This window comes from Maylandia zebra, linkage group LG7 (genome assembly GCF_041146795.1).
Source record: "Maylandia zebra isolate NMK-2024a linkage group LG7, Mzebra_GT3a, whole genome shotgun sequence".
NCBI classification, from domain to species: domain Eukaryota; kingdom Metazoa; phylum Chordata; class Actinopteri; order Cichliformes; family Cichlidae; genus Maylandia; species Maylandia zebra.
In genome coordinates this window covers 62,577,361-62,593,297 of record NC_135173.1, presented here as the reverse complement: position 1 = coordinate 62,593,297, position 15,937 = coordinate 62,577,361, and the positions used below count along the sequence as shown (strand labels likewise).

General features: G+C 42.2%; 1 protein-coding gene across 8 annotated transcripts in view; it reads right to left on the bottom strand.

Moving 5' to 3' along the window:
* Positions 1-7,668: 7,668 nt before the first annotated feature.
* The window catches only part of camk2b2 (calcium/calmodulin-dependent protein kinase (CaM kinase) II beta 2), a 65,317-nt gene continuing 57,048 nt past the window's right edge, over positions 7,669-15,937 (bottom strand). For 7 of the 8 annotated variants that reach the window (XM_076886864.1, XM_076886868.1, XM_076886865.1 and 4 more), the window contains 3 exons: positions 13,198-13,292; positions 12,859-13,095; positions 7,669-12,695 (listed from right to left, as the gene is read on the bottom strand). In XM_076886864.1, coding sequence (XP_076742979.1) covers positions 12,860-13,095; positions 13,198-13,292 — 331 coding nt within the window. In that variant the 3' untranslated portion in view covers positions 7,669-12,695; position 12,859. The remainder of the gene's footprint in view (positions 12,696-12,858; positions 13,096-13,197; positions 13,293-15,937) is intronic. The other variant, XM_076886863.1, reaches the window with a different exon arrangement.

Genomic DNA, 15,937 nt, shown 5'->3' with positions numbered 1-15,937 from the left:
CCAAAACATTTTTTGTGGTGTTTTTTTTATTACATAGAAATATATATTTTTCTGATTACAGTAAATTTCATTACTGATGAAAACCGCACGAGTACACATACAAACACTCAAGAGATGACTATAACTCTAAGAAAAAAGAGGTGTTAAAAGTTATGTGTTGGTGTAGAAGGCTGATACTATCACCGTTTGAGCCACAATGTTGTCAGTCTGGTTGGTAAAAAAAGCAGAATTTCTAATTATCGCATCTTGTTTCATGAAGAAAAATATACCTGTATTAAAATCTGAGATGGTTAATTCATATGGCTCACAGTATATAATCAAAGTACTTCAAAGCAGACCTTAAGTAAAAAAGCATTTTATCCCTCAGCTTATTAATTTGTTCTCAGACAGGCTCCGATACCTCTGCACCACTGACTTTGATGTTAATATGTATTCATGTAATTGGTGTTTTGGCAACACAGCTTAATTCATGATGCTAATGAAGTATTTGCAACACTAAAGGCAGACACAGAGGAGACAAGAAAGACATTCACACATATACTTCAGGTGGTGGTGACACAGATTTTCAGCCACTTCATTATGTAAACTTGGATCTCACAGCACAAATAATTAACATAGTAATACCACTCTGCATTCAAAATAGAATAAATGCATTTACACCACTGCCAGAAAATGTTTTACATTTCATGAAAGCTTTATTTAATTAAATATTTAATTAAACGAATTGCAAACATAACAGAAGTTTTGCCCTTTAAACTTTCCTTTAATAAAAAATCATCGCTCTTCAGCCTTGCTGAAGCTACTGCAGACAGCTGACTGCCTCTTCTCTGAAGAATTCTTGCCTTGTTTGGCTCTGTACTTGAAAACAATGGACGTCATTAACAATCAAATCCGGGCATAACACATGAACATTTCACACCTCAATTTTTTTTGTAAAGAAAACAAAATACTAAATAAAACGACAAAGCCTTAAAAATCGCAAATATATTCTCCTTATCTAGTCTTTAATTAAACATGACTTTTATCAGTTTCTTGGTACTATCCCATGGATGCTGGGAATATCATTTTTTGTGTGTGCATGTGTGTCTCTATCTCTTTTCAGGCTGACAGATCACATGTTCCTGGTTCTGTACTGCTGTTTGTGATGTTTTATTTTTTATTTTTTGTTATTGTTGTTGTTTTTTATGGTGTGCTAGTCTTTTTCTTGTTTTTCAGGTTGAAAAACCTGGTCCTGGATGAATAAGAAAGTGCAACAAGATTTCCATAGCAGAAGCCAAGAGGAGAAATGGCCTGTTTTCCAAAGATCCATGCAAAGATCCCAAGGTGTGCTTTCAGCTACAAGTGAATAACAATACAAGGGCAGATCCTGAGCTGAAATTGAGCAATGCTAGAAGAGCATTGAGGAAAACAGGCATCACACAATATCAATGCTGGTGTACCTAAGAGCAGAGAACAGCAGCCTCCAAGATCAATCTCTCAGAACCAGCATTGCAACATTGCAAATACTACTACTACTACTACTACTAATAATAATAATCATAATAATCATAATGATGCTGGTGCAAGAGTACTAGAAAGAGACATCATATTAGCTTTTTTTCATTCTTGAATTTAAAATCCTTCTAAAACTCTGGTTTTCTTCCACAGTGTGTCTTTTATCGTGTCTTCCTCCCCTCACCCCTAACCAGTTATATATTGAAAAACTTTCCTCGATGTCTGCCACTGCGATGGTTACTGTATCCTGTACAATGAGGTCGCTATTGTCTCCTCTTAGATTCGTACCCACCCTCTCTCCCTTTTTCAAATAATTCACTTCTTATGGGGATCTGCCTGACCCAGGAACTGGCACCAGTCCCCTCTGAGGCCGTCCCCAAACCACAGCCTCAATTTATGCTCAAGCCATCTGCCATTAACAACAAAAATGTTAGCAAACCTAACATTTTTGTAGGTTTTCACAAGCATGTGATCCCAGCTAGTGAATTACTACTTTTTTTTTACTGCAATTTTAAATATGTTTCTACTGTATTTCACTATAATCCGTGACATTAAGGTATTTGCAAAAGGTGAGTTTTATCTCCCTAAATTTAATATATTTCAATTTGATTTATTTATTTAGCTCCAATTTACAAAAGCAACCAAATTAGGGAACTTAACTGTCATGGTCCTGCGGCCATGACTGAGTGACTTTGTGTTTGTGTCCCTTATTGTTATTACTTTCATTATTATTCATGGCTGTTTTGGGATGGTTTGTGTTTGGGATTTTAGACACTGGGTTCTGGGTTTGTGCTCCCTCTGTTGGTCCCTGGTTGTTAGGTATTTTAGTACCATGGTAGCATTTACTGGATATTGTTTTATAGTGACATTATACAGGAAAACTCTGTCATTCAATAAGGCCCCTTTGTTTTAGTTATTTTTCTCTTTGACCCAAGAATTGATGTGTGAGAATCACAGGCTGGTACAAGGTTGAAATACCACAGAGATCACTCCCTCAGCTACATTAGTTTCGTAATCTTTTAGGAGACGCCTGTTGAAGGCCAAATGGTTTGTTTCAGATTTCACTAATGTAAGAACTCTTTGTTTTGTGCCTTGAAAATATGTCGCTGAGATAATCACAATTGTAGCTGAACTGATAAACTACACAAAGGATGCTTCTTCACCCAAGGGCAGGAAGACGCTGCCTTATCTTGGTCTGTACTGGTTTAAACTGATAAATCTGCTGTCTCATGAATTTTACCCTCTATATAAACTGTTGTACTTGTGAATAAAGTTGAGTCACTTTGGGAAGACAATCTAAAGCAGTCTCTGTTTTCTTGTTCTCCCAAGCTGCTCCCGAGCTCGTACTAACACGCTGAATGGCATGCTTGAATATTACTTGAGAATATATTTGACACCTCAGGCCCTCCAAGGTTTGGAGACCTATCTCCACCCACCACCACTTCCCCTGCCGGTGGCGGACTCCCTCAGGTGTCGGTGTGTTGGTGGTTCTTTGTGTCTGGGGGTGGGCGTCCGGGTACACTCACTCCTTGGCGGCCGCTTGTCGGGGCCTGGGGCCTGGGGCTCGCTCGGGCCCCTTTGGAGGTGGGGTGCCCCCGGCCTCTCGGCCTGGGGCTCGGTCACTCAGGCACAGCTGGGGGCCGGCGGAGCTCACGGGCGCGCCACTGCAACTCCCCCTGACTTCTGCTCCGCGGCTGCTGGGCGAGCCCTCATCTGGGACTCTCCTCAGCTCCTACTGGAACAGTGGCGCGGCTGCCCCTCTGTTGGTCTTCCATGGTCTCTTGTGTTCTGGGGGCCTCTGGATGTCTGGAGTTTTGATCTCCTCCATACCCGCTTCACACCCTGGAGGACGGGGCTGTGGCCCCCCCACACTCCCTAGCAGATCATTACATGGAGAAACCTTTGGAATGCAAGCATGCTGATCCACACAGGTATGCACACATGGGTATTCACAGACACGGACTAAAGCTTTCTTGGCTGCTGCCTCAAAGCACACTGTGCGCTGTCTATCTTGCGTGCTGCACAATATCGTTTATTATTTAGTAAATATTGATATCTATGACTAGCTAGTTTATTGTGATGGTGCTTTGTTTTCTCTATTATTATGTTACTCTTTGTTGTTTGCTGTCTCCTCTGTTTGTTTGTTTTTTTTTCTCCATACAGGTGACCCAGGAGTTCTTTTTTTTTTTTTTCTCTCTCTCTTCCCCCCCCTTCTCACCGTCTCTTCTCCCCTTTGGTTTTCTTTCTTTCTCTCCCCCTCTTTCTCTCATTCATTCCCCCTGTCCTATTTATTAAAAAAAAAAAAAAAAAAAAAAAAAAAATGACAAAGGATGAACTGAAGCTCTGCCATCACGTAATGTCGCATACTGCTGTTTCTGATGTCATTTAGAAAAAAAAAAAAAAAAAGAGAATATATTTGACTGTGTTACAGACTAAGGGACATTCTCTGCTGATAGGTGAAGGTACATTCTCTGCTGATAGACGTCCACGCCTCGAAGGAAGTCGATCCACGGATTAGGCCCTGGAAACCGTTTCCTTCACTGGTGTTAGTGTTCCCCTGTCTCGTCAGGTTAATCAGGTCCAGCTGTTTCCCCCACCTGTGTGTGATTTCCCAGTGTCTCTTCGTGTACTTATAGTGTGTGATTTCCTCTGCTCCTGGTCGCGTCGTCTGTGTTCATACCTGGTGTAATCCCCTGCGTGCTCTCCCTGCTGTTCTCCCTTCATGCTCAGGTTTGCTATTTCTTTGTGTAGTTTCTCCCAGTTAGTTCATCCTTAGTTCTGTTTTACCATCCCCACTTTATATTTGATATTATCAATAAATCACCCTGAGGCGGTGAGCGAGCGACATGTTCTGGCTTCCCCAGATTCCGGGACTCTGTTTTCTGGGGCTATTCAGAGCGGGATGAGAGACAGTGTAGATAGCTTACCTACCTTCGTGGTAACGGATCCTTCGCAAGTGGGCGTCTACAAACCCTCTGTAAAACCGAGAGACTGTTTCTCTGCTGCTCCTTCTGAGCCAGGACTTTATCACCATTCTCCGGCTCAGTTCTGTGTCCGGCCACAAGCTCTCAGGTCTGTGGCTCAACCGTTAGCCTCCCTAAGGGCTCAATTACCCGTTCTGCCGCCGCTCCGGTTAGCCACTCAGCCACCACCACCGCTAGCATCGCTACAGCCCACAGTTCCGGTAATGGCTGAGCCACAATTTTCGCACTGTTTTTCCACCGCTGTTTCTGAGCAGGGAGACAAACTGTTTCACTACGGACCTGTTCCTCAAAAGCTGGCTACATTAAAGACTATTGCTCACTCCGGGGCTTCCCCAGAGGCTGGGTTACTGCCCTCAGCTTACTCTGGACCCCTGGAGGCCAAGATGCCAGCTGTGAACTGCACCGGGCTGTCACTGCCTGAGCAGGGTCAGTGCTCTGCGCAGCTGCAGCCCTCCTTATGTGTGCCGGAGGCCCACGTGCCTACTGGTTTTGTTTCATACGTGCCAGAGGCCCACATGCCTACTGGTTTTGTTTCATATGTGCCAGAGGCCCACGTGCCTACTGGTTTTGTTTCATATGTGCCAGAGGCCCACGTGCCTACTGGTTCTGCGGCTGTTTTCGCTGGGGGGCCCGAGGAGCCCGTCCAGCCTCCTGCTTCGCTAGCTGGGGGGCCCGAGGAGCCCGTCCAGCCTCATGCCACACTGACTGCCACGTCGGCTGGGGGGCTCGAGGAGCCCGTCCGGCCTCCTGTGGCTGCTTCTCCACCTGTGGCTGCTTCTCCACCTGTGGCTGCTTCTCCACCTGTGACTGCAGCGCCACCTCCTGCAGTACCACCACCTGCAGCGCTACCACCTGCTACTACCACGCCTCAGCCTGAGGACGCAGCCTCGCCTGGCCCGGCTTCATCCTCGCCTGGCCCGGCTTCATCCTCCCCTGGCCCGGTTTCATCCACGCCTGGCCCGGCTTCATCCTCGGCTTCATCCTCGCCTGATTCTGGTCCAGCTTCATCCTCACCTGGCCCAGCTTCAGCTACAGCGTCAGCTTCGCCCGGCCCAGCTTCAGCTACAGCTTCGTCCTCGCCCGGCCCGGCTTCAGCTACAGCTTCTTCATCGCCTGGCCCGGTTTCATCCACGCCTGGCCCGGTTTCATCCACGCCTGGCCCGGTTTCATCTCCAGCTTCATCCACGCCTGGTCCGGCTTCGGCTACTGCTTCAGCATCGCCTGGTCCGCCTTCGTGTCTGCATCCTCATCAGCCTCGCCTGGTCCGGCCTTCGTGTCTGCATCATCGCCTGGTCCGGCCTTCGTGTCTGCATCCTCGCCTGGTCCGGCCTTCGTGTCTGCATCCTCGCCTGGTCCGGCCTTCGTGTCTGCATCCTCGTCTGGTCCGGCCTTCGTGTCTGCATCATCATCTCCGCCTGCTGCGGTCCCGGCTTCCATGCCCTCAGCCTCGCCTGGCCCAGCCTCGTTTGGGTCTGGAGCTAAACGGCCGTTTTCTGGACCGCTGGCCGGGCTACTGGCCGGGCGCCGTTGCCTGACTGGCCGCCGTTGCCTTCTGCACGGCCGGCCCCCGGACCGCCATTGCCTGAGCGGCCGCCGTTGCCTTCCGCACGGCCGGCCCCCGGACCCTCTTCGCCTGAGCGGCCGCCATTGCCTTCCGCACGGCCGGCCCCCGGACCCTCTTCGCCTGAGTGGCCGCCGTTGCCTTCCGCATGGCCGGCCTCCTGAACCTTTTGTGCGCCTCTACGGCCTTCTTCGTGGCCGGCCACCTGAACTGTGCTTCGGACTCTGCTCCCCTGTGAGTTTTGTGAACGTTTGTTTGGGACTCTGGGGCCTTCGTTTTGGTCATGGCCCGGTCCCTCCGTCCTGGGCCCCCTGCCACCCGCCCGGGTCTGGTGGTGTGTTTTTGTGGCTGTCAGGGGCCGGCCCTTGAGGGGGGGGGTACTGTCATGGTCCTGCGGCCATAACTGAGTGACTTTGTGTTTGTGTCCCCTATTGTTATTACTTTCATTATTATTCATGGCTGTTTTGGGATGGTTTGTGTTTGGGATTTTAGACACTGGGTTCTGGGTTTGTGCTCCCTCTGTTGGTCCCTGGTGTTAGTGTTCCCCTGTCTCGTCAGGTTAATCAGGTCCAGCTGTTTCCCCCACCTGTGTGTGATTTCCCAGTGTCTCTTTGTGTATTTATAGTGTGTGATTTCCTCTGCTCCTGGTCGCGTCGTCTGTGTTCATACCTGGTGTAATCCCCTGCATGCTCTCCCTTCATGCTCAGGTTTGCTATTTCTTTGTGTAGTTTCTCCCAGTTAGTTCATCCTTAGTTCTGTTTTACCATCCCCACTTTATATTTGATATTATCAATAAATCACCCTCACACCTGAATAAGTGCTGCGTTTTGAGTCCTCCTTCCACTCTCCACACGGCCGCTGCCCCGGACCGTGACATTAACTCTGTAAGCTGAAAAACCTTACATTAATATACACTCATATGAAATCCATGGCATGTTGAAACAGTAGCTAGCACTGACACTCACAGCAAGGTCTTCGATTAGAATCCACTGTCTGGCCGTGGGTTTGCATAGGTTCTCTCTGGGTTCTCCGGCTGTCTTCAATAGTCCAACCACATGCTTTTAGTGAGGTTAGGTTAATTTCCAAATTGCCCATAGTTGTGAATTGTTGTCTGTCTCTCTGTGTTGGCCCTGTGTCAGACTAGGGGTGTACCTAGCCTCTTGCCCTATGGCAACTGTGATAGGTTTCGCCCCACTGTGACCCTAAATTGGATAAGTGGAAGAGAATGGGTAGAGTAAGAATTCCAGCAAAATAAAATGATGTTTAATGTTTAACAACAGATTACATTTTCTATCCTTGTCTGCAAAATTAATAAATTTATAAATATATAATATATAAGTGAGACATTTACCCTGAAATGCAACAAAAGAGAAGTAACTTTACACCTTTAAAACATTCATGAGTAAATCTACTTTTCGAACTTTCCTTTAATCACTGTGGTGGTTGAGATGTTTTTACTGACCCTTCAAACTTTGCCTTCTAAAAATACTTGCTGGAATATTCTAATATTCTGTTTAGAGGAAATACTGACATTTATTCATGTAACATTTTAAAGCACTAAAAACACAAGGAAAACTGAAACAACACGGGGTTCTTTCTAATGTTGTGAGTTGAGATAAGACGGAATAGTAGAGTGGACAATTTTATTAGTTTACACACTGATTACATCTGATCACACTTTAATATTGATCATCATCATATAATAAATACAAAAAGTACATGATAAAAGCTTTGTTTCACATACAGTCATCACCATCATCATCATTCATATCATACTTGCTCACATGAACACAGAAGAAGAAATGATAAGGATCTATCAATACATTTAAATTTTTCTTTATAGCTGAAGCCTAAGATTAACACCCAGGCCCAAACCTAGCTATTAAGTAAGAAGGTACAGCTTTCAAAGAGGGACACTAATTCTAAGTAACCAATCCAATTAAAGTACTGATAGCATTGACATTTGGTTTGACCAGGAAGGGAAATTCATGGCTTTATCCTAAAGCCATAGCTCTGGAGTTTCACTGATACTAATGGTTTAAAAAACAAAAAAACAAAAACAACCTGAAGACTGTCTGATGATGCATAATTCCCCATTTCATTTTATAACGTAAATAATTAGTAATTAATAAAAGACTGTTTTGAATGACTGTTAATAATGTGTTGAAGACACTACTCGTGCAAAATGTGAAACACTAAATCGCAGCCTTGGCTTGGCAAGTTCACCATGCGTCTCTCCAAATTTAGGTGCTTAATGTGTTTTTGTTTTTAAATCTTCTTCTAACTTTTATGATTCAATGCAACAAGTATTTGAAAGCAATATTTCTTTATTTTACATCATGAATAGCATGGATGGTGAGAAGTTTACCTTGTGAATTGCTGGTATGCCCATACATTTACCCTAGTAGATGGTGTATTTTACAACACCACTTAGTACCTAAGGTTTGATTTCTTAGTGTTGTGAGAAGCACAAAGTTATCTTTCTAATACATTTTTCTTTAGTTTACTTTATAAAATCATATATGTATATTTTAATATTTCATGATAATTGGTTTCCTTTCTCCATTAGGTGACAAGCTGGAACCAGCAAATTTTTATAGTTTTCTTTGAAAACCACTTCCAGTGGCGCAGCTGCCCCTCTGTTGGTCTTCCTTGGTCTCTTGTGTTCTGGGGGCCTCTGGATGTCTGGAGTTTTGATCTCCTCCATACCTGCTTCATGCCCTGGAGGACGGGGCTGTGGCCCCCCCACACCCTCTAGCAGATCATTACATGAAGGAACCTTTAAAAAACAAAAAACAAGCGCGTCCATGCTCACAGGTGTACACACGGGTGATCACACCCACAAACTACACCCTTTTTGGCTCCTACCTCAAAGCACACTGTGTTCTGTTGATCTTATGTGCTGCACAATAATGTTTAATATTTAATATTTACTGTCATATTCCCATATATCATTGTGATATTGTTTATTCTATTACTCTTGTTCTCTTCTGCTTGTTTTCTTTTTTCTTTCTCAGCAGGTGACCCAGGTGATTGATATATGCATTTTTTTTCTTTTTTTCTTCTTTTTTTTCTTTTTCTGCTCATTCTGTTGGTTTTTGGTTTTTGCCCTTCTCCCCCGTCCCTCTTCTCAGCTGTTTCTCTTTCCCTCTTTCTTTCTCCCCTTCTTTCCCCCAGTCAAGTCTGTCCCATGTTCAGTAAGTGAAAATAAAATAAACAATAAAAGGTGAATCAAATGGACCATTACGGCAAGGCTGGGATGGTCAGTTTGGTAAAGTAAATCCGTTGGGCATCTTTCTTTGCCTTTAGACAACAATTCTGATGGCAAAAGAGCCAAACGGGACAGGCAAAAAAAAAAAAAAAAAAAAGAAAAAAAAAAAAAAAAAAAAAAACCACTTCCATGATTTGATCTTTCCAGTCATCGTCCTGCGATGATTCAACCAGTCGTTTAAGCTTTACTGTGTATGTGATATTTGAAGGATCAAACTAGGAATGTTCTATACTATTTGTTGAGTGAGCTAAAGTAATTTGACAATATTGTGAATATGTCCTAAAATAGACCAGCTCAATGCTTTATTTGACAGTCTGTATAAGCCTGTTTTAAATCTTCAGCATTTTTCTTCTCACATTCAATAATCATGTATGTACTTTAATCCTGTAGTCAGTCTAAATGTCAAGCTTCAAGAAGTTAATGCCCCCTCAAGGACAGAAAGTTAGATCGTTAAGGGAAAATACAGCAAACAACACTAGATATTTGTAGTATTTTCCCAGATATTTCTGGGAGATATTGTAAAAATAAAGGATTTGATATTCTACCTAATATTTTGGTTTTACTCACAAACATTGAGGGGTGGCTGTTGCTCAGGAAGTAGACCAGGTCATCTACTAATGAGAAGGTCCATGCCAAAGTATCCTCAAGCAGGTATCCTAAGCTGCCCTCCAGTGCGTTCATTGGAGTATAAATGTTCAATAAAAAGGCACTTTGGCATCAAAAAAAGTCCTTGGGTAAATGAGGCAAGCTGTGTAAAGCGCTTTGAGTGCTTAAGTAGTGCAAAAAAAACACTATTTCCAAACCAGTCTATTTCAAATTTCATTCCTGCCTGTGTGTTGAATCAATGTCCTGGAAAAACTGTGTAAATTTTTGTGATTTAGACATTACACACAAATATTTGTAAATATATATAAAAGAAACTCTGCTTAGTGCTTGAAATAGAAGTAATAATGTATGTGTGTGCGCAAGACACCGTTGTCTTTTACAAATATGTCAAGTGACTTTTCCATATTTCCACATGTTAAAACCTTCTTGTTTTAGGTCAGCCACAGCTCTACAAGAGTAAGGACAAAGTGAAAATTAGGGCTTTATGGAAAAGGAGGACCCTTTTATGAATTCTGAAATACAGTAAGTCGTTCCTGTTCATGTCTCCAGACTAGAGAAAAACTAAAGTTTATACATAAAAAATGAGAGAGTGACTCTATGTTCTTATTCCAAAACGTACAAATGCAACTCTGGAAGATTTATTATATAATTTTCAATTTCACTTTTACTCTCTTTTAGTCTTTTTTTTTTTTTTAAATATCTGTCACTTTATGTGTTAAATGTTCTAGTGTTTTCATCAATAGCTGTCTGTGTATCCTGCTCCAATCTGCTTGGCAGGCAGCTGTTTAAGGCTCCATAACTTTAGTGGTTTACACATTTGCCTCCCAAGTGAAAGGTCCCACACACGATGTGTAAGGAGCAGCAGAAAATTCTTTTTCAGCTTTCCTTTTTCTCTTAAATAGCTTTCAGCTAAGTCACAAATTATGGCACAAGAGCATAATGTTACCATATTTAAATGCTAATCATGCGGAAGGACAAGTAAATATTAGCTTTGTTGGGTTGTATCTGTACACTTTTGTGAAAATGTGACAAAATGCAATCCTTTAAGAATTCCCCTGTACCTTGATACAATCCTCCTATACTCACTGACTAACCTAATAATCAAAGAAATGCATTTTATAAGATGAGAAAGGTTTTAGAGATACATGTTTTTTGTACAGGGACAGAAAAATGTTAAAACAGACTGCTACTTTTATAGCACTTTTCTATTCTATTTCAGCACTTTCTTACCACAACTCTCATTCATATACACATCCATGTCTTTTTCTATGCCTAAACACATTTAACCAAAAATTCAGATGGATGCATTTTAAGATTTAGTATCTTGCCACGTGGAAGTAGAGGAGCCAGACATTGAACTGGATGAGGTTGTGTTCTAATAGGTTGTCTATTAACCTTCCGGTTAGTAGATGACCTGCACTAATTCCTGAGCCACAGCCACCCAAAGCAAAAACTGACAATTAAAATATGGTTTTAAATGACCACATAATTAAAACAAACTTTGATTTCACTTTGGGAACTTTGACCTTGGCTTTCTTTTAAATCCAAAGTCTAATTTAATTATTGCAATCAAAAGTAATAACCACACACCCTTGTGTTGAGTTTAAGTTGTCACCTTTTACATTAGTCAGGTTCCAATAAGTTAAATCAAAAATGATCATTTAAGGTTTTGGTTGTTGCCTTTGAAACAGTAAAGAACCTGGGCCCAAATATTACTGAGGAAGGGCATATTCTGTCATGGTCACCAGAATCCTCATATACTACACTGTCATGTCAACAAAAACAGTTTATGCACTTAGAAATCCAGAAAGTAGAGGCCGCAGATTATAGCTCACCAGCAGTGCAAAAAAACAAATAAAACAAACAAACAAAAAAAAAAAACCCAACAGAAAATGCACGACAACACCCCATTTACCAAATGCATTAATGTGGAATATCATGCAATTAAATACCATCAACAGCGTAACTGTAGTTAAGTCACCACGATAAAACTGGAAATTTACATAAACATTGGGATATTTCAACATTTCAACCATAGTTTCAGTAGTTAACTTGCAATGTTCAGTACATAAATATCAGTTAAGAACAACAGTAACATCTTAGCATGCTGCATGGTTTTCACTGTCTCACAGAGTGGTTGGGGGTCGTGAGGGATGAGGAATGGGGTGGTGGGGAGTTAAACACCCAATAAATAAATTAAATTAATTAATTAATTAATTGTGTTGTGCTGTGCTGTTGCACAACACAATGAAATTCATAATAAAATACACCCACCAGACTCTTTGTGTGAGACACGTGATACTGATTGTTCATTTCACACAGGCAGCCTTAGTCGTGCAGAACAGCCACTGCTAATGACAACACAGGAAGGAATCATGCATTGTCATAAAAAAGAAGAAAGGATTAAAATGGATAATAAATAGACTGTACAGTTGAAAGAACACAGAGACAGACAGTGGCCATAATTATACTAGAAGTAACAATAGGAAGGAACAATAGCTTTTTTGTTTGCTGTAGGCAGGCCGAAGAGTTACAAGAGTTTAATGTTGTAGCTGATGTGTCCTCTGCTGTCAGAAGATGGGAGCACTGCTATTACTGTCTGCTGTTGTCGAAGTTGTACAGGGAGAGAGAGAAAGAAGTGGGTGCAGGAGCATGACCACAATCCCCAAATCAGATTCCTTCAACCCCACCACACATCCACCTGCACCTCTCTCTCAGTGCTGCTTCTTTCTCTGTGATTATCTGCTCGTTACTTTTCTGCTCTGCCTCCTCAAAATGCCTGGAAAAAAGTATTTACACCCATTCAGATTTTGCATATTTATTTTTTGTGCTGCAGATATACATTTGTTCCCATGAAGCTATATTTAATAACCCTGAATGATTGAGTGAAAACACATTTTTATAAATGTTCATCGTCTGCGTGAATGCTATTGTTGTCCTACCTCACCCCTGCAGCGGGGCAGAAGGAGCTCCTGAGCAGTGGAAGTGGACATTTTGCCACCGGCTGTCCCTGCGGTGCCATACCCTGGTCTCTTCAGATTGGCTTGAGCGAGGACGGCCCTGGCCATCCACGAACTGCGTCAGGCGGATGTAGGCGATGCAGGCAGCATCGTCCCCAATTATATGCACATGGGGGTTAAGGATGGTGGTGTGGATAGGTTTGCTGTTCTTTGAGAGGACTGATGGGAGACAAATAGTCCACTTAGCGATGAATATTAAATATAGATGTATCATATATTTTACATTTTCAAAACATCAGTAGTAGATTGAACTAGTCTTACGATTGTCAAAGTAAAATCTGTGGAAGTCCATTCCCTCCACCAGATTTCCCAGCCCCTCAGGTTCAAATGAGGTCAGACCAGGGTCGCAGATCTTCCTGTTAGTCAAGATATATTTTTACACAAATGACGCACGGAATAATTTAAATTTTTAGCAATGCTATATATCTCATAGTTAAAACATTTTAAAAAAATTTATAACACTGACAAGGAAACCTAAAATTCTGCCCACGTCTGTTTAAGCAGTTACAGTTACTGTTTCATAGTTCTGACTTAGCATGTCAAAATTCTTGCTTACTAAGTAACAACCATTACAGACCATCTCACAACTGCACCCAGGTTTGTTAATACAGTAGTTTCTTTTCATTGATGCACCTTCCAAACTGTAACAATATTAAACAATGTATACACAATTAGTAAAGATATTATAGAGCTTATAATTTTGCTCTATCATGCTCCTCCCTCATGAAATGGGATCAAATGTTAGAGTCACACTTCGAATAACAATAATAATAATAATAATAATAAATATAGCGATAAAAACAACAATCATTGTCACAAAATACTAAATGGAAAACCTTTAACCTCTTAATTTAAACTCTTTCCAGTATTTCTTATCTCATTTCATTTTATCCTACATTATATTTCACTAATAACAATATACATCACTTACAGTTTAATTTCTTGGCACTATCATATGGACGCTGGAGAATCTTTTTTTTTCACTGCAGCGAGTAAGTTTTTTTTTAATCTTAGTTCCCTTTATCATGTGTGTGTGACGCTCAGTTTTGCAGCTGCTCTGTCAGGTGGATTCTGTTCAACTGTGTCTCCTCCTTAGTATATAAAATGGTGTAAAAAAGTGTTTGCCCCTTCCTTATTTCCTATTTTTGTATGTTTGTCAGACTTAAATGTTTCAGATCATCAAACTAATTTAATTATTTAGACAAAGATAACACAAGTAACCACAAAATGCAGTTTCTAAATGACGTTGTTTATTATGAAGGCAAAAAAACCCCAAACCTACATGGCCCTGTGTGAAAAAGTGACTTCCCGCTAAACCTAATAACTGGGTGGGCCACCCTCAGCAGCAACAACTGCAATCAAGCATTTGTTATGATTGCCAATGAGTCCTTTACAGCACTGTGGAGCAATTTTGGCCCGCATATCTTGGTGGAATTGTTGTCATTCAGCCACATTGGAGGGTTTTTGAATATGAACCACCTTTTAAAGGTCATTCCACAGCATCTCAATCAGATTCAGGTCAGAACTTTGACTGGGCCACTCCAAAGAGTTCATTTTGTTTTTCCGAAACCATTTAGAGGTGGATTTGCTGGTGCATTTTGGATCATTGTCCTGCTCCAGAACCTAGGTGTGCTTCGGCTCGAGGTCATGAACAGATGAATGGACATTCTGATAAGGATATTTTGGTAGACAGCAGAATTCACAGTTCCATTTACCATAGCAAGTCTTACAGGTCCCGAGGCAGAAAAACAGCCCCAGACATCACACTTTCACCACTATATTTTACTGTTGATATGATGTTCCTATTCTGAAATGCTAGATGTAATGAGACATACACCTTTCAAAAAGTTATACTTTTGTATTATCAGTCCATGGAGGAATTAACCAAAAGTCTTGGAGATCATCAAGATGTTTTCTGGCATTTCCCTCTTGTCTGTCATTTTATGTGTCAGTCAGTTCTAGCCCTGCCTTGTTACCATTTTGGCTTTTTTTCATCACCTGTTTACAAGCAAATAAAGCTGTGATTCTGAGTTTAGTTCTTCTATAACCTTCTATATACCAAAGTATTGTAGATTCCAAGTAAATCTTTTTCTTAGGATTGTCTATGCAATCCTAAGAAAAAGATTTATTTGTAGACAATATGTTGTGTAAACTGACTGAAATAGAAGTCTATGCCAGGGTGCTGGAAAGGAGAATTTGTCCGCTAGTGAACCTCAGATACAGGAGGAACAATGCGGTTTTCGTCCTGGTCGCAGAACACTGGACCAGCTCTTTATCCTCTCAAGGATACTTGAGGGCGCATGGGAGTTTGCCCAACCAGTCTACATGCGTTTTGTGGACTTGGAGAAGGCATTCGACTGTGTCGACTGTGTCCCTGAGGCCATGGTTCTCAGCTGGAAAAGGGTGGAGTGCCCACTCAGGGTCGGGGATGAGTTCCTGCCCCAAGTGGAGGAGTTCAAGTATCTCGGGGTCTTGTTCACAAGTGATGGGAGAAGGGAGCCGGAGATCGACAGATGGATTGGTACTGCGGCCGCAGTGATGCGGACGCTGCACCGGTCCGTCATGGTGAAGAGAGAGCTGAGTGTAAAAGTGAAGCTCTCAATTTACCGGTCAATCTACGTCCCTATCCTCACCTATGGCCACGAGATGTGGGTAGTGACCGAAAGAATGAGATTGCGGATACAAGCGGCGGAAATGAGCTTCCTCCGAAGCTCATTTCTGCGCCTATCTCCCTTAGAGATAGGGTGAGAAGTTCAGCCATCCAAGAGGGGCTCAGAGTAGAGCCGCTGCTCCTCCACATCAAAAGGAGCCAGCTGAGGTGGTTCTGACATCTGACAAGGATGCCTCCTGGGTGGGATGATCTGATATCCTCGTGTCCGTGTTGTTCTCACATCATCATAATAAATGTTGTTCCAGGTTCAACATTGCAAGTGACCAATCACATTGTTGTGACGTCCCCCTTTTGTGCCTTTGAAAAATACAGCCATAAAAAAATCTACTT